This window comes from Oncorhynchus masou, chromosome 32 (genome assembly GCF_036934945.1).
Source record: "Oncorhynchus masou masou isolate Uvic2021 chromosome 32, UVic_Omas_1.1, whole genome shotgun sequence".
NCBI lineage: Eukaryota > Metazoa > Chordata > Actinopteri > Salmoniformes > Salmonidae > Oncorhynchus > Oncorhynchus masou.
The window spans coordinates 51,525,529-51,542,265 of record NC_088243.1 but is presented as its reverse complement, the minus strand read 5'-3'; the positions used below and the strand labels follow the sequence as shown (position 1 = coordinate 51,542,265).

The 16,737-nt window shown below is 42.8% G+C and overlaps 1 protein-coding gene across 1 annotated transcript in view; it reads right to left on the bottom strand.

The window, feature by feature from the left end:
* LOC135526168 (AF4/FMR2 family member 2-like) overlaps positions 1 to 16,292 on the bottom strand; it is a 178,621-nt gene extending 162,329 nt beyond the window's left edge. The window contains exon 1 of the mRNA XM_064954305.1: positions 16,074 to 16,292. Coding sequence (XP_064810377.1) covers positions 16,074 to 16,126 — 53 coding nt within the window. The 5' untranslated portion in view covers positions 16,127 to 16,292. The remainder of the gene's footprint in view (positions 1 to 16,073) is intronic.
* Between the last annotated feature and the right edge of the window lie 445 nt (positions 16,293 to 16,737).

Below are 16,737 nucleotides of genomic sequence, written 5' to 3'. Positions count from 1 at the left end.
CGATAACCAGCTGCCTCTGATTGGGAACCATACCAGGCCTAAACATAGAAACACAACACATGGACATACAACATAGAATACCCACCCACATATCACACCCTGACCAAACTAAAAATATAAACATACAAAGCAATCTAAGGTCAGGGAGTGACAGATATTCCCTCCTTGGCTGCATGTACTTTGCGTTATTTACAGACATTATTGGACATTTAAGGTTATGAAAATATCCTTTGACAGGGGTAAACAAACCCATCTACACCCTCTATAGCCTCTATAATATCCTGATCTGACAACAGCATGACTTAATGATTGTGAGCACTAAACAAAGCGGAGGGCCTGATTATATGTAGCATCACACAGGCAGCACACTCTCTTTCCTCTTCATCTCAACTCTTCACATGCGATGGCTTACTTATTAAAGCTCTCACTGTGTGTTAAATGTCTGGACCGGGGAGTGACGAGATCCCCACTGCTTCTAACAGCTCCAGTCACACACACTCACAGACTCACACTGGGAGACAAAGAGAAGAGGAGGAGGAGGGAAACAACACGGATGACGAGTGTGATGAAGACATCTTCCCTTCTCTTGTGACAGGGACAAGCCCCCCTCAAAGTCACACCAATCAGTATCATCAATACTGCATCAATCATGGAAAATACATTTTAAGGCAAAATGTTAAAACACTCTGGTGCCAGGTTTTAGGCTAGTGCCACTGCCAACAATAAGCTATCAAAACACACAAACAATTTATGGAAGACATTTAACTGGTGAAAATAATGTTTATGTACTATTTTATCAGTGCAGTGTCAATGCTGTTTTATCCACCCTGAGACGAAGCAGAAGAGACAGAGCAGAGTGTCAGGCAGACAGGGTCTCCTCTCCTCTTTCTCTCATTCCCATGCATGTCGGATGAGCATGCTCCAGAGACTGGCCACTCTCTCTCCTCACACACTGTCTCTGTGTTTGGCCTCACAAAGAGCCCCAGTCTCACCCCGCAGTGCTCCACAGCCCTCCGCTCTCTCCGCTCACTGAGAGAGAACGTAATCAAGCACTCCACAAACACCCCCGCAGCAGAAGGTGTATCATTTTTGCAGGCCATTTAGCACTAACAACAAGCCCCTCTTATATATGTCGCCACGACAAATGGAGCAGAGACGAGGGGAAAAAGGAACCAACACCTTGCACCTCTTAACACCAGTCTGGTTGAGCCATGTTAGCTTCTCTCTATTAGACACATCACTGCCCACTACAGTCAACAACATCTCTCAAACAAATTAGACACCACCCACATCCACGCCAGGCAAACACATTACACACACCAACCACTCATGCATGACATGCTCTGACACCATCAGATAAGAGGGGCAGTGATCTGGGTGCGTGGAAAGCTCCTCCACCTCTCAGAAAGGTCACGGAAGCCGTGGTGGTCAGACATGGTGGTGCGTTGTGGGTTTTTCCGCTCGATGGATTGCGCCCGCTGTCTCCCTCAAGTCCCCTCTCAACTGGGGTCAGTGGCTCCATTCAAGCGTCTGACCTTCCAATCGCTGTCTGTCAGAGACCACTGTATCCATCTCCCTGCTCCCCATTCAATGCTAATTACATTTCTACACACTGCATATGTCTACATTCATCCTGTACAAATACCCAGAGCGTACATGCATAGTTGGAGTCCATTGATTTTCCAATAAAATCAACATTATCAAAATAATAAAATTGCCTTTTAGTCTCCTCGGCCATTTCAGGCCGGCACAGCGGCGACCGATAGCTTGATGATGCCAAGCGGTTGGAGAAGCAGTGCATCGTTTAGCAAAGCGGCTCCCTTGGCCGATTTGCCTCTGTGTGTACATCGTTGTTATTCTCCTCTGTAAGTCTGTAAGCATGAATATACTGAGGTAATACAGATACTTTACAAAAGACTGTTGTTGCCTCTGAACCAGATGAGCTTCAAAGCCTAGATTGCGGTCCTTTATTGAGGAACAGAAAAGGTATTGAAATGTTGCAACCAGAGCTACAGTATGTGGCTTGGTCTGCTAAATGGCCTTCCTCAGGGATAGGGCAGACACAGAAAAAGTATTGACATTTTTGAAAAGGAACTACTGAATGTGACTGGCTCTCTTGTTGAAGAAAGTAAGCAATCTTTTAATTTGGCTCAGAACTTGGAGGTGACTGAGAACTCAAGGTAGCATGTGAAATTCCTAGGAACACATGACATTTGGTGTCAAATGAAAGCTGAGAGTCTATTTTTTTATTAAGGCATATATATATACATATCTATATATATATATATATATATATATATATATATATATATATATCCCACCATATTGCATCCTAAAATTAGGAGAAAGCAAGGGCTTTAGTTTCTGGTCAAACAGATGGAAAAGTGATCTTAGAAAACGTTGACCAGAAAAAGTCTTAAAAGCTATTAGAAATACATGAAAAAAAACAATAATGCTGAAGACTATTGCCAAATAATATCAACATGTTTATTTAATTTTGCAGAATTATTGCCTAGTGTCTTGTCATTCTGTTCCCCCTACATATCTTTAAGATATTTTCTAATTTCTCTCCCTCATAAGGAAGGAGGATAATAAAAGTTAGTCATACGTTAGTGATTTTTCCCATGCTCCTTTCTGCCTCTAGCTTTCCCGGTTTTTGACCATTCTGCCCGCCCTGACCCTGAGCCTGCCTGTCGTGCTGCACCTTTTCGGATTCTGCACTGACATTTGCCTGCTCTTGACCTGTCGTTTGCCTACCACCCTGTTTTTGCAAACAACTTTTGTTACTTTGAAACTCTCTGCATCTGGGTCTTCTCCTGAGCCTTGACACTCCAGTTAATGTCACCTTTCCCAGCTCTTACTATCACGTACCCATGAGCCCTCTCTTTCCATTTACTGTAACCAGCGTACTCAACCACTGAGCACCAAAACTTCCGTGGACGTGAAATTTGGTCAGTCTAAATATAAACCAATCATATACGTCTATGTTTCACAAGTTTGGACAGACAGCACATTACAGTACAGTACAGTAAAAAAAAGTAGAGTATACTATAGGTCAGTACAGTACTTATTCTGTACAGTGGAGCACACTACAGTATAATGCACTGTATTGTACTGAACTGAATTGAACTGTACTCTACTGTACTGAACTCTACTCTAAAATGTTCAGTAGAAATTGTTGAAAGTAGTCCTTGTGCATAAAGTTGTATGGTTTGTTTAGCTTTGCAATCAATGTTTTTTGTTTGACATGCGTTTTAAGGTGAAAAATCACAGTCTCAGCATCATTCTGTTCAAATGGAATTGCACATAGTCTTGAATGCTATACAGTCAAAAATGCAATCTTTTGATGAAATAATGATTCCATTCATAAATTGTTCATAGGTTAAACTGCCTCCCAAACTGGTCTCTCTTACATGTTACAGCAACAATGTGGGGCTGGAGGGGAGGCCAGTGGAGGGGTGGCAGATAGAGGTGAGCTATGTTCAACATAAGTGTGTGTTGATGTATTGTATGGAGGGAGGGGTGTGTGCATGCGTGTGAGTTAATACTAGCAAGGGAGCCAGTGCTAGCCCCCCTGGCAGCCAGAGGTGCAGCGGTGTGAGACCGCAGGCTGCCATGGCCGTGCACACGCCTGCCAGCCCCCTGTTATCTGCAGCCACAGAGCCACCAGAGCCACCAGGACGCGACCTGGAACTACGCCACAGAGGGGACTGGGAAGAGACTCGCTCCCAGGAACCTGGATGAGGGAGAGTTGTGACACACACCGGCCCAAAACACACAGACCTAACCAATCATATCACTTTACTAAGCTTCTAAACACAGTTTCCACCAAACAGCACACACATACTGATAATGGCATAGAGAGTAAGTGACATCATGGAATAAGGATAATTATAATGATGGGAATATGATAATAATGTTTATCCCACAATATCATTAAATAATCTGTTTTGCTAAATGTATGATTTAAAAAATAATCTCTCTTGTTGTAACCAATTAAGATGCTGGTGATTAGCTACAGCTCAACCAGCCAATGAATACCTAATGACTTGAGACAAGTCTAATGTTTCTGCTATCACAGCCTGGGATCAGTAACAATATGGAATTGATGTGTTCAACTACACTAACCGCCATCCTACTGAAGTTAATTCAATATAAGAAATCACACTTGACCAGGGCACCCAGAGAGTCATAATCCATAAACGATGCCGTTATTGCCAAAACCACTCTGCTACGGCCCCAGTTAACTGGTTGTCTGTCTGTTTTTTAGGAGAGGCAGCAGAGAGGCAGTAGCCATTCTTTTGTTCTAATTGATTTCCCGGTTACTGGATTCTTTGTCAGGATCAACAGAAGCCGGCTGTGTCTAATATGACCGTAATGAAACTGAACAATGTTAATTGGGAGCACAAACCTGCTCTCGGCCAATCAATGAACACAGAGAGGCTGGGTCATTGTCCCAACACACTCGCTGCTTCCTGTGTGCCGTGGACACTTCCTGTAAAGATTTCTCATGCTGCCAGACCAGAAATGCCTGACTCCTCTGCTTTTCATTGACCCAGTCAATGCTTTTCTCTGTTTCTCTTTTCTCTGCATTCGTGAAAGTGGTTTCTCTATAATGCTAATGTTAGTGTACGTTTGGAGCATGTTGACTTGATCTATTCTAGACAGGTCATACAGCGAAAGGAGAATTTATACACTATATATACAAAAGTATGTGGACACTAGTATGTGGAAATGTTGTACCCCACTTACTATAAAAAAAACAAAAACAAGGGGGGGGGTCCCATTAACTCATTCATAACCACTTATTTGATCCATGTCCTCTTCTGAAGCAACAAACCTGTGTAGGCTACACACAACTACGGAGCAAAAACTTATGACCGTCCTCTCCTTGAGTCATGTTCTCAAATTAGTGGATTTGGATATTTCAGCGACACCCATTGGTGACAGCATTGGTGACAGCACACACCCATGCAATCTCCATAGACAAACATTGGCAGAAGAATGACCTTACTGAAGAGCTCAGTGACTTGTAGCACTGTGTAGCACCGTCATAGAATCCCACCTTTCCAACAAGTCAGTTCGTCAAATTTCTGCCCTGCTGGAGCTGCCCCAGTCAACTGTAAGTGCTGTTATTGTGAAGTGGAAAAGTCTAGGAGCAACAACGGCTCAGCCGCAAAGTGGTAGGCCAGACAAGCTCACAGAACGGGACTGCTGAAGTGCATAGAAAGTAAAAATCGTCTGTCCTCAGTTGCAACACTCAGTATCAAGTTCCAAACTGCCTCTGGAAGCAATGTCAGCACAAGAACTGTTTGTTGGGAGCTTTGTGTAATGGGTTTCCATGGCCGAGCAGTCGTACACAAGCCTAAGATCACCATGATCACCAAGAAAAACATGTCTGGCCTGCACAGAGCCCTGACCTCCACACCATCGAACACCTTTGGGATTAATTGGAACACTGACTGCGAGACAGGCCTAATTGCCCAACATCAATGCCCGACCTCACTAATGCTGTTGTGGCTGAATAGAAGCAAGTCCCTGCAGCAATGTTACAATGGAAAGTCTTAACCAGAAGAGTGGAGGCTGTTATAGTAGCAAAGGGGGGACGAACTCCATATTAATGCCCATGATTTTGGAATGAGATGTTCGACAAGCAGGTGTCCACATACTTTTGGCAATGTAATGTATGTGGTCATATGGCGTTTGTCCCGCTTCCATCGGGACTTCCTAGCGTTATGTGGGGCCACCATTGTCTCCTAGCAGCGTTTTGATAGTGAGCATCCAAACAGCTGTGGGAAGCAGCAGCAGACGTAAGACATCACAACTGCTTCACCCACAAAGCCTCCCAGAAACCATTCCCCTGTCAACTCCCCAGACGTCCACTGGAGAGAAGCTTTTCCTCTTTAATTAAAATCGTTTGTAATTAGTCACAGTCCGTCAGCAAACAAGAGCGACAGAGAGCTGCAGGCATTCCAGGGTGTGTATAATCTGGGAGCCAAAGCCTACACAATACCAGGAACAGCCAGAAGAACACATCCCACTCTCCATCCCCAGCAAGAAAAAAAAGAGAGTTTAGAAAACTTCAAATCAATTCAGGGTTAGCAGTGGGATCTTCTTGCTTTTGTGTCAGGAAAACAGACTTCTGTCTCTTTAGGCACATGACAAACGGGATTTGGAGGTAATAAGATTCATGAATTGTGTAGGCCATTTGCTTTTTTTTTGAAGGTCTCTCTCAGAGAGAAGGAGAAAGAGAGACAGAGTTCATTCTGGAGCCAGTGTGTGAGGATGGTAATTCTATGATACAATATTATGAACACCGCCAGTCTTTTTTGTACCTAACTGCTTTTGATAGCAAATGAATTAATGAAGCTTTAAATGACAGCAGGAGTGGATCAGTGTGACAGTGACAGAGAGACAGCGTAAGAAAAAGAGAGAGGGAGGTAGCACATATGAGGAGAAGAGAAGGAAGAAAAGGGAGGGAGAGAGAGAGAGATAAAGGTAAAAAGAGAAAGAGAATGGGGGGGTTGAGTATGGAGAGACGGTGGCATATTATGGCTTAATGGCTGCAGAATAATGGTAATTTCACTATTCTCTCCAGTGGCTCGGACTGTGCTAATGGCTTCATTAACACTCACACACTCTGGCGGGCAATAGAGGACAATGTCACATCCATCTTTGTCACATCACAATAAAGCTGGTTAAATACAACTTTGCTGTGTGTCCGGCTCGGGAGGAAGACAGAAATTAGAGCAGAGATGAATAGCAAAATATCAATGAGGGTGTGGCCACAAACACGCACTACACACTTCCTCTGGTCTTGTCGACGAGCAGGCCACTCAAGAAAAAATTGTCAAATTGATTTCTAACAGGTATGTTGTTCACACTTAGAGTAATACGTCAATGCCATGAGATCTGTGAAAAGGCATGCTGGGGAAAACAGAAACATCCCATAAATCACCAACGCCAGGCCCCCGTGAAGTGGCCATCACTCCTCAATTGATGACGTTTTCCTCCCGGCATTTGCTTGTTGACTTCCCTCCCAGCCCAGCTACCGCTTCCTGGGTCTCTCTCTCTCAGTCTTCACAGCCACACAGGCCTTTTAGCTAGAAATCCCTGCGGCACTTTTTCACTAAAAGGTTTGATTTTCCACACAGGGAGAAGGCGGCGAGGAATCCCACTAGGTTCAGATAATGCGAAGAGCTTCAGGGAATTCTACAAGAGCTTCAAGTAAAAGACAAATAATAAAGAAGAACTAATGTGATGCTAAAGTCTGCCTCTTTACTGTGAAAACATTGCTGTGAGCCAGAGGAACAGAATTACAGCGTCAGGGGCTGAAATAAAAAAGTTAATATATTTATGCTAAGGTGTTAAGTTGTCAACCTTGACACCACCCTTACGTTCAGACATACTGCACAGAGAAAAGGCACCGCTGACTTACGGTTACTAACAGTGAGACAGCAGCGTAAACTAGACCAGCCACTGCTATAGGCCCCCTACAGTATCAAAAGTTCATCTGTCTCCTTCACTGAGGCATGGCTGAAACATTAGCCTTGATGATAACGTTAGTGGTCTGGGAGGTCCACACACACTTCGCGCACACTTCACATGCTGTGTCAACTTGCATGCGTCTGTAACGCTTGAGGGGACAAAAGAGGAGAAGAAGAAAATGCAATGGGAAGCTCAGAAGATTAGGCTATGTGTCGTAAAAGACCAACATCACCTGCCTCGAGCGTTGCATGTCAATGAAGGCTTTGGCTTATATTCTTCCGTGTTTATTTCGTATTTCGGTTCATGACAACAATGGATGTGTCACAAACACTTCCATTATAAAGAGGCTCGGCTGTGATTCATTGCTGTTTATTTATGCATGAATATGTATTACAAAACCATGGCAGCCTGTGACATTTCTCCACCTTGGAGTGAATGTGTGGCAGCGACGGCTGCTAACTATGCCGACACAAAGGAACACAGCGTTTGAAGTTTGAGAGAAATAACAGACGATTCTATGAATATCTCACGTATTGCACGCGCTATTCCAGGTCTGACAGCTCTGAAGCACCGGGATCTATAATGGCAAAAGCAATAGCTCTATTTTGCTGAATTTATCACAGTGATTAAATTCAAGGGCAATTGGAAATACTTTATCAAAGGGGAGCTATGTGAAAACTCCACAGTATAGTTGTATTCTCCTCCAGCAACTAACCTTGTAGAATCACCTAAGTCTTCCCAGCATGAGATGTGTTTTCTTTGGGGTTTTTAGTGTGGCGAGGCGTGTTACTAAACTAAACAAACTGCCTGACTTAATTGGGGTTTTACCCAGATCCCCATTCTCTCCACTGTGATATTAGGAAAATAACTCCCAAAAGAGCATAAAAGCTACAAGACATTATCCAGTGAAAAGTGTTTCATCTGGCAATGAGCTAATAACAGAGGACTAATACGAATGACAAAAGTATTAAAAGTCTACTTTGATAGCTTATGTTTAACGGCATAGTAATATCCATAAAATCTATTGTCCCAAATTGTGTGGAAAAAAACATTATATTTAATTCCCAAGATAATCCACCGAGTAGGCATTTCAAATGTTTTGAAGCAGAATACATTGTGTTAATCTCGTAACAGGCAAATTACTTATTACAAATTACTTATTACAATTTCAAATACCAATTGAGTGCAATAAGTTATTTCATATTTTACATAATGACAAAAGCAGAAATGCATTGTGTTATGTAACATGCCCTATGGTTTGTATACTCCCCCATTGCATTTGTTTTAAGTGAGTCTCAGTCTCAAACCTCAACCTACTCAGAGTGGCTCCCATCAAAATGTCCCAATCACCAGGTTACTGTATCTCCTCTACAGATAACAGCAGCCTGTTCCTCCCCATGCTATTCCTTTTGTTGCTCACCACACTTAACAACACAGGGACTTTAAAAGAGCAGATAGCTCTCTATTCAAGTCATTTTGGATGTTATTCTTCCCTTGTCTATTTTTTCTGGTAAGGCAGATGTGCATTGTGGAGTGATCTTTATCAGACAGTAAAAGCCACTGGGACTGTCATTTCCCTGGTCTGCACTGCACTGGGCTGCTCTGAAGATGACAGTAATGTCACACAGCAGCCTCCCCTGTCACACACACTAGCCTAGTGACAGCAAATAGGTACATCTGCTTTTCTTCTCACTGCTTTTATGTGTGTGCTGAGTGCAATGTACTCTGGCATAATACAACAACAATGCACAGGGGCAAAGGCGTCATAAGGTTACGTGCCCCCTAAGATTTGTCCTGTAAAAAAAAACATAAATAATGTTTTGCTAGCCCAGATAGGTTCCCAATCTCCCATCCTAATAACTAGCTGCCAAGAAGCCATTTCAGGCTATCAATCAAGTTAGAGTAGCTAGCTGTTCTAACTATCTTACCTGGCATACCTGCTGGCAAGGTTGGTAGAGTTCAGAAAAGCAAGCAATAACTAAATGCACTGAATAAGACTCACATTTCTTTCAATCTTTTACCCAGATTTTAGCAGAGATGCAAAAAAAAGCATATTCAGTCAGGAGGATGCAGACAGCTCAAGAGGCACAGTATGCTTTGATATGCATACAAATACATAGAATTAAGCGTAATGATTTGGGCTCTAGATTGCAGGGAAAAAGCTGTTTCAGGTGTTTGAAAAATTCAAAATTCTCCGCCTCCGGACCACCCCCCCGGTCATCCTCACGTACCTTTTGCCCCATCAGATTTTTGCGGTGCATGGGGAATATTGAAAATACTGTGTAACACACAATTGCATTACAACACTGAATAAACCGTACCTGAACAGAGAATGAATAGCATTGGTACTGAATAGTAGCACTGACAAAAGGGAACACAAATTATACACCTTGGTAAAATGGTACACATAATTATAATTAAGACAGTCTGAGCACTAGGTAAATAAAGGATGATTTGAGGGGCCTGGGTAAAAGTGGAAAGCCTGGTGATGTGTCTCCTGCTGCCAAGGTGTTTGGTGTGCAGAGCTTTAGCAGTTCTCACTGCTCCTCTGTCTGTCTCCCCAAACAAACAAGGTGTGATTCATTCACAGGCAGCCAGACACCAGGCTTCCTTTGTGCTCTCTGCCGGAGTGGAGAGGAGGACCTGCAAATATATTCCACTAGCTACCTCTCCCTTTTTCTACAGTGATGAGGAGGATGGGGGGAGGAAGTTACTTGCATTCAGTATGTGTGAATACTCTATGATCATAAACTGGACTAGCTCATTCATGATTAAATGTAGATTCATAATATTATATTGTACCTTATTGTGTTGCACCTTATAAAAGCAAAGCAGCTGTGTGATGATAAAGCCTAGAGGGAGTTGACATACACTATTAGTAAACCTGTGTTCTATACAGCCCATTACATTGTACAATGTTGGTCAGTCACTTATCCAGCATGTCAATTCCGAGCCTATTCAGAACGGCTTCACAAAGCAAACAGTGAAATAATGTCACAACAAGCTCAGTTCTCTGGCAGAAGAGACAAATACCTTTGCTTATTCCAAATGGCCATGAATAGTATGTTCTCTTGAAAGAATTTGCAATTTCCTTTGGCTTACACTGGACCAATCCCAAAAGGTCATCCTAAAACAAACTGATTTACCATGAGAGAGAAAAAGATCTCGACCATTCCTCGCCTGGCTCCACTGAATCATCTTATTTGTCATACATTGCTTTCAATGGAGGCACTGACCTTTGAAGTTGGAAAGTAAATTGCTCAGTGGCAGTAAGGCATGCTATTAACTCGGAGGTACTCAAGCTATAGCCCGACCAATCAGGTGACGATACAACACGGCAGCCTTGACGAGGACCCGTGCTCAAATTTATTTGCTTGTAGATTTCAATTATTTTCACCGGGCAAATATTTTTTTTGCTTGTTTAATTCAATTATCGTTTGAATGGTTATCTCAGAAGTGGGTTTATTCCACCAAGTTAATACAACCTTGGCGGCTGATGAGAGAAAATGTCAGAGCTGTTAGTTTCATTACTGCTTTGCTCTAATGAACCTCTTTAACTTCTCTAACACTTATTGTTCTGAGAACTGTTCAAATGTTCTCCATTTTGGTGGTAGAGGCTTAATAACAACAGAATGAATGAAGGGTAAGCTAAATATGTGAGAGTCCACGGGGACATCAAAAGCCGATGCAAACAGGGAAAATACAGCACATAATAAAGCTACATTTCTCCCCAAAGAACAGCTAGTGCATAGAAGGCACTCAAATGTTCACTCAAGTCCTATCAGCTGGAATTCAATAAAACTCAATTCCCAGAGTTGATAGAGCTTTCCCCTAAGCAGGGCTTGATGTAATAAGCTACATAGTCCTTATCCAAGAAGAACACAGATCATAGATTGTAACATGACGATGAACTAAGTATTACAACATTGTAACAGATTCGAAGGAGGGTAGATTCTCCACAAGTGTACCGAATATTTAAAAACCAGTCTGTCCATTCAAGCGTGCATAGAGACTTGACTCTTCTTCCCCCTTCACATGATCTCCTCCACATCCACATTCACACCAGCCTTTCCTCTCTGCTCACATGGTGGTGTGAGAACAGTGTCAAGCCTGCTTGGCCAAGCCTGTTTAATTCCCATTTACCTCAATGTTGCCATCACTACAGTCCTTATTAATTAGTGCACTAATTAGTGCAGAGTTATGAACTGTAGCGGGTGCTAGGAGGAGTGCCTGCCAGGAATTCAGGATCTTATATGGATCGGGATAGCTGGTAGTGAAGGACTGGAAGTCGGGGTCTTATTTGCCTGAGCCTTAGGGAATGCCCTCTCCTCCCCTCCAACACTGTACTGAGAAACTAGTGGAGGACAGAGTAAGGCCTGATAGACTGTGACAGACAGGTGTGATGACAAAGGTAGGCACATGCTTTCTGATTGTACGATGCAGGGGTGCACGTAGAAGGGAAGAAGTGTGTTTTTGTGTGTGTGTGTGTGTGGGGGGGGGGTCCTGATCCTATAGTTCTGTAGTAGGCGCCATAAGGGTACTCTCAACCGCTGACATCACACTAGACATGCTACTAGACAGTCAAGGATAATTATTTGTATACAATTCCTCCTCTACTGTTTTGTACTTACAGTATCTTCTATACTTTTCTCTCTCTATCACAGCAATATACACTTTCCAACACCACCACAGGCTATTTACACCCAGCCAAGGACAAAAGAGAAATCCTTTGATTGAGACACATATCAAATACTCCCCCCCCTCCCCGGTCTCTCCCCTCTGCCAGCTTCAGTCCAGCTCTTGGCCGAGGCCAGGTGGATATTAGTGAGGTGAGGTCTCCCAGGTCTGACAGGAAGAGCTGCTCCAGATGAACTTGTTAATTGCACACTGGACCGGAGGGCAGAAGGGCCATGATACCCTCACCTTTAGTCTCCACACGCATGATCACTGAGAGGCTCTGCTTTATCATTCCACAGCACTCGCTGCTCATTGGCAGATGGCAGAGCGAGTCCTCGAGGCAGCGGACTCGTCAGGCAGAGCCAGGATGCCAACCACTGCGAGCCTGCACCCGTGTCACGGTGACGGAGCATAAAGGAGGTGGACGGGCAGAGAGATGCCACCAGGCTGCCTGGCATGGCTGTCTCTTCACGCCGGGCACAAATGAGATTGGCATTGAGAGAGGCTCCTCGGGTGCACTTTATATGTGCCCCCCCCCAGCTGTGGTCTGCGCACCAGGGCGGAATGTGGTGGGTCTGCTGGAGACCTTGAGAAAACAAAATCCCTGTGACTAAAACTGCAGAAAAGGGACTGCAAGGCACAGCTTACAAAAATGTGGAGAAATTCTGAAAACAGATTTTGACCAAACTGAAAAAATATAAATGTCGAACCGAGACCGGGTTATATACATCGACAGAAAGCCCAGTGTTTCATACAACAACCACTGCCCTATGGGCACTATCTTATATTACAGCAATAAGACACCCATTATGTCCACACATAATAGTCATCATACTGTACACCTCACATCCACTTCTAATGTATGTATTTGCTCAAAGGTCTGAATTACACTACAGTGAGCTGTATTTTTATCTAATAATTATGACGGTCCGTTGAACCATCTTAATAAGTCTTTATACTATTTAATTCAGAAGCGTTTTCTTTATCCATTGATATTGCCGCCATAGCAGCATAGTTTAATCCCCCAGACACGTCGGTTCAGAATTACAGAGCTCTTGGGCCCCTTTGGTGAGAATATCAGTAGAAGTAGATTTAAGATTTTATTTTTCCTTCCATCCTGGTTCACCAGGCAGGGACCTTGCCAGTATCACTTTACATATCCAATACCCACATAGCCTCAAAGAGACTCTCTTTTTCTATTTTCACCGTCCGGCAAGGCTGTGAGGCTTTACACATTTCCAGCCAAATAAAAATGAATTATTTGGACAGCAATCCCTGCTGAGAAGTACAAGTAAAAGGGAAAATGACTATTTCACGAGAAAAACACTGGAGTCATAGGGTAATCCCTGGGGATCAGTCAAGACATAATGTAGCTTGAAAATTAAAAGAGAAAGTGACAATAAATAGCTAGGCCTTATTTAAAGGGCTAAGTTAAACCCAATTCCAAGGTGTGGATGTCCATAAAACAGGCTTTAGCACACATTATTTGGGGGTGTTACTTTAATGACTTCTAATTTTTCCTCACAATGCCAACAGTGTGAAGCATCACAGTGTACAGTACAGTAGTCCAGGCATATATACCCACACACAGGCATCAATTCCCCGTCTATCTGCTAATTCCCCCTTGAGTGACGAGAAACCATTATGGAAAGAAGGGGAGGACCATGACCTTCATCAAATGAGGTTTAACTGCTAGTACTGGTGCTGAGGCCATAATATATGACTGGCTGATTGGAGCGAAGTACAACTACACCACCGGCCCTAACCCTCCACATATCCCCAGCACCCAGCTTCATCTTTTCTCACTACTGCTGGTGTGGTGTAGTGTTGTGTGGTGGCACTCTCAGCCCGTCACTCCCTCTGTACACCCTGCTCTCTCTCTCGCCCTCTCTCTCTCTCTGGAGCTCATTTCCCACCTCACTGACTCCTTCTCAACGTGGAACTGACTGAATTTGACTTGATTATGCCCAACACTTGCTCTACCTAAACCAGCATGAGAGTAATCAAATTAAAATCAATATCCGTGTTGGGTTATTGCCCTTGGCTTAAGAGGTGGACATAATTTCACATCACTATCACACGTTCTGGTTGTGAAGCGGAAAGAAAAAACCTATTTCAGAAGCCAAAGCAGTATAGTAATGGCAGGCATCAATCAATGGAAATAATCTACACTCTGTGAGAGATCATACTTGATGATATGTGCAAGGAAGACATGTGCAGCCTTTTTCTATTTCCTATTTGCTGTAATACAAATATATGAAAACAAACATATCTCATTCATGCCTGTCCTTCAAGCTGAATTACGTAATACCAAGGTAGCCTCCATCAAATGATTTTAACTCTTGCAGGTAGGCCTAAGGTGTGATCTGGTTATTTAATAGATCATGTTACTGTGGTCACATTGAGCACACCGAACGTATACCTCCAGATCCCACCAACCATTATAAACCAACTACAGCAGCATGAAAGATTCTCAATCACTCAATCATTTTGTGAAACAGCCTAGGGGATATGACATTGCAAGAAAGGGTATTTTGATGGAAAGTTGTAATTAGCACTTTGTGTACAGCTAAGACGTTCCATTCCAGTCTATCACTCTCAGAGACAGAGGGGAAATGAAGAGACATGATCTGAATCGAATGCATCTGAATGGAAACAACTCAACCAAAGAGGTGTCTCAAAAATCAACTAATGTAATAAGTATCGCAGCATCCAATGAGCAAAGCAGCAATGGAAACAAACGTGATTAGCAAGCCCTGATGGTGTGGGGATTCAACAGTCTAAATGCACAGTAGCACTTCATCAGCTAGAGTAGGCCTAGTACATGAATCTAAGATGAGAAGATAAAACAATTGATGCTGAATGTATGAATTATTCTGTGGTTTTAACTATTGTGTGAGGGAGTGGGGAGAGGAGAACTGAGTGGAGGGATTAATGAATGAATGAATGGATGGAGAAGGTAACACAATAAAAATTAGTGTGTGTGTGGGGGGGGGGGGGGGTAAGAATAAAATCCTCCTACTGTCTCACCATGTGCTGGTGCTGCTTCTGACAATGAATAGAACACCCCAGTATTTTGGGAGTCAATGGCATCCAAATGACAGTGTACAAACATTAGTAGCACACACATTTGAAATTAAAACATTATATAGAAATATTAGAAATATTATTATTGCAATAGGTAAAAAAAAATAGAATAATGCACATACTAGACAATATACATACTGGCAGAGGAAACTGAAGTGTAAGAATATGTTCAGGTAATTACTTAATTGATTAATCCTAAACCATCCTAAACCACAATCTATTTGATCCATAAAATCTATTACAAACTTTACAATAGGCCTACACAAATGCCTAAAATGTGTTTTAGAGTAAATTATCTGACAAAGAATAGCAGGGATATTTACAAACAATAATAAGACAGACATGGGCATTTGATTCAGTTGTCATGCAATTTATCCACAGCAGCTACATTGGCGACCTCTATAAAACCCTATGAAACCCATGTTGGTGAAAACTATGCAATTGCGAATCAAATGATCCCGATAAATTTGAAGCTGACATACAGACATACAGTAGTATATGGAGCGCAAAACCAGCAAAGGGCGAACTTCCCCCATTCACGAGGAGGCATTAGGTGCATAGATGTGAGTGCGCACCGAACACTTTCTACCACTACTTGTCCTACAACGCACAAAATGACAATAGAGGTACCGCGCAGACACGAAGAGGACTGTAGAATAATTCATAACAGTCATCTCTCACTTTAATGCGTTCAGAGAAGGAATGCGAGCATTCCAGAGGAGCCCAACGCCAAATACCGGGCGCATCGATGTTCAGTTACCAGCATCGAACAAAGACGTTAAACATAACGGAAATAAAAAAATATATGCACTTGTACGTACCACTGTTGCTCCAGTTCCCAGTCCCTAAAGAAGTCAAACTCGAATAGGTCCATGGTTGGTCCCAGTTGTCTGATTCAGGAAGGAACCGGTGCCTGCTCAACGTATGCGTCAGTCTACATACATCAATTCTATGTGGATCTGCTAACTGTAACTAGATGTACTGTACTGTACCGTGGTCTCGCTGGCGAACTGGCATACAGTACACACACAGCCAGGAAAACGCGACTGCCTCCCCTGCCTGCCTCGCGTCTCCACAGTGAACAGAAGGCGGAGCTTGACAGGCAGAAGCGGCTACACGGAGCCCGGGTACACCAAATTGAGGTATTAGGTTTATCATTTCCAATTAGCTGAAATTATATTTGCCCCACCCATTTTAGTTGTCAAAGTCAGCTGTCAAAAAAACTTCAGATGTAAAAAAATAAATAATAATAATAATAAAATAATAATAATTGTAAATAGACCAATGGGGAAAACAAACACTATTTTATACAGGTTATAATAAAGTTATAACCCCTTTAGAAATTATGATCACATTATGCATTATCAAGCAGTGGGTGTGATAACTGTGCATTACCATGCATTAGCATTATTCACAATAGTTGTTGACTGAAGATCATTTTACTACTGACTGATCATAGACTAGGGCAAGTTCAGGAGTTGTGTT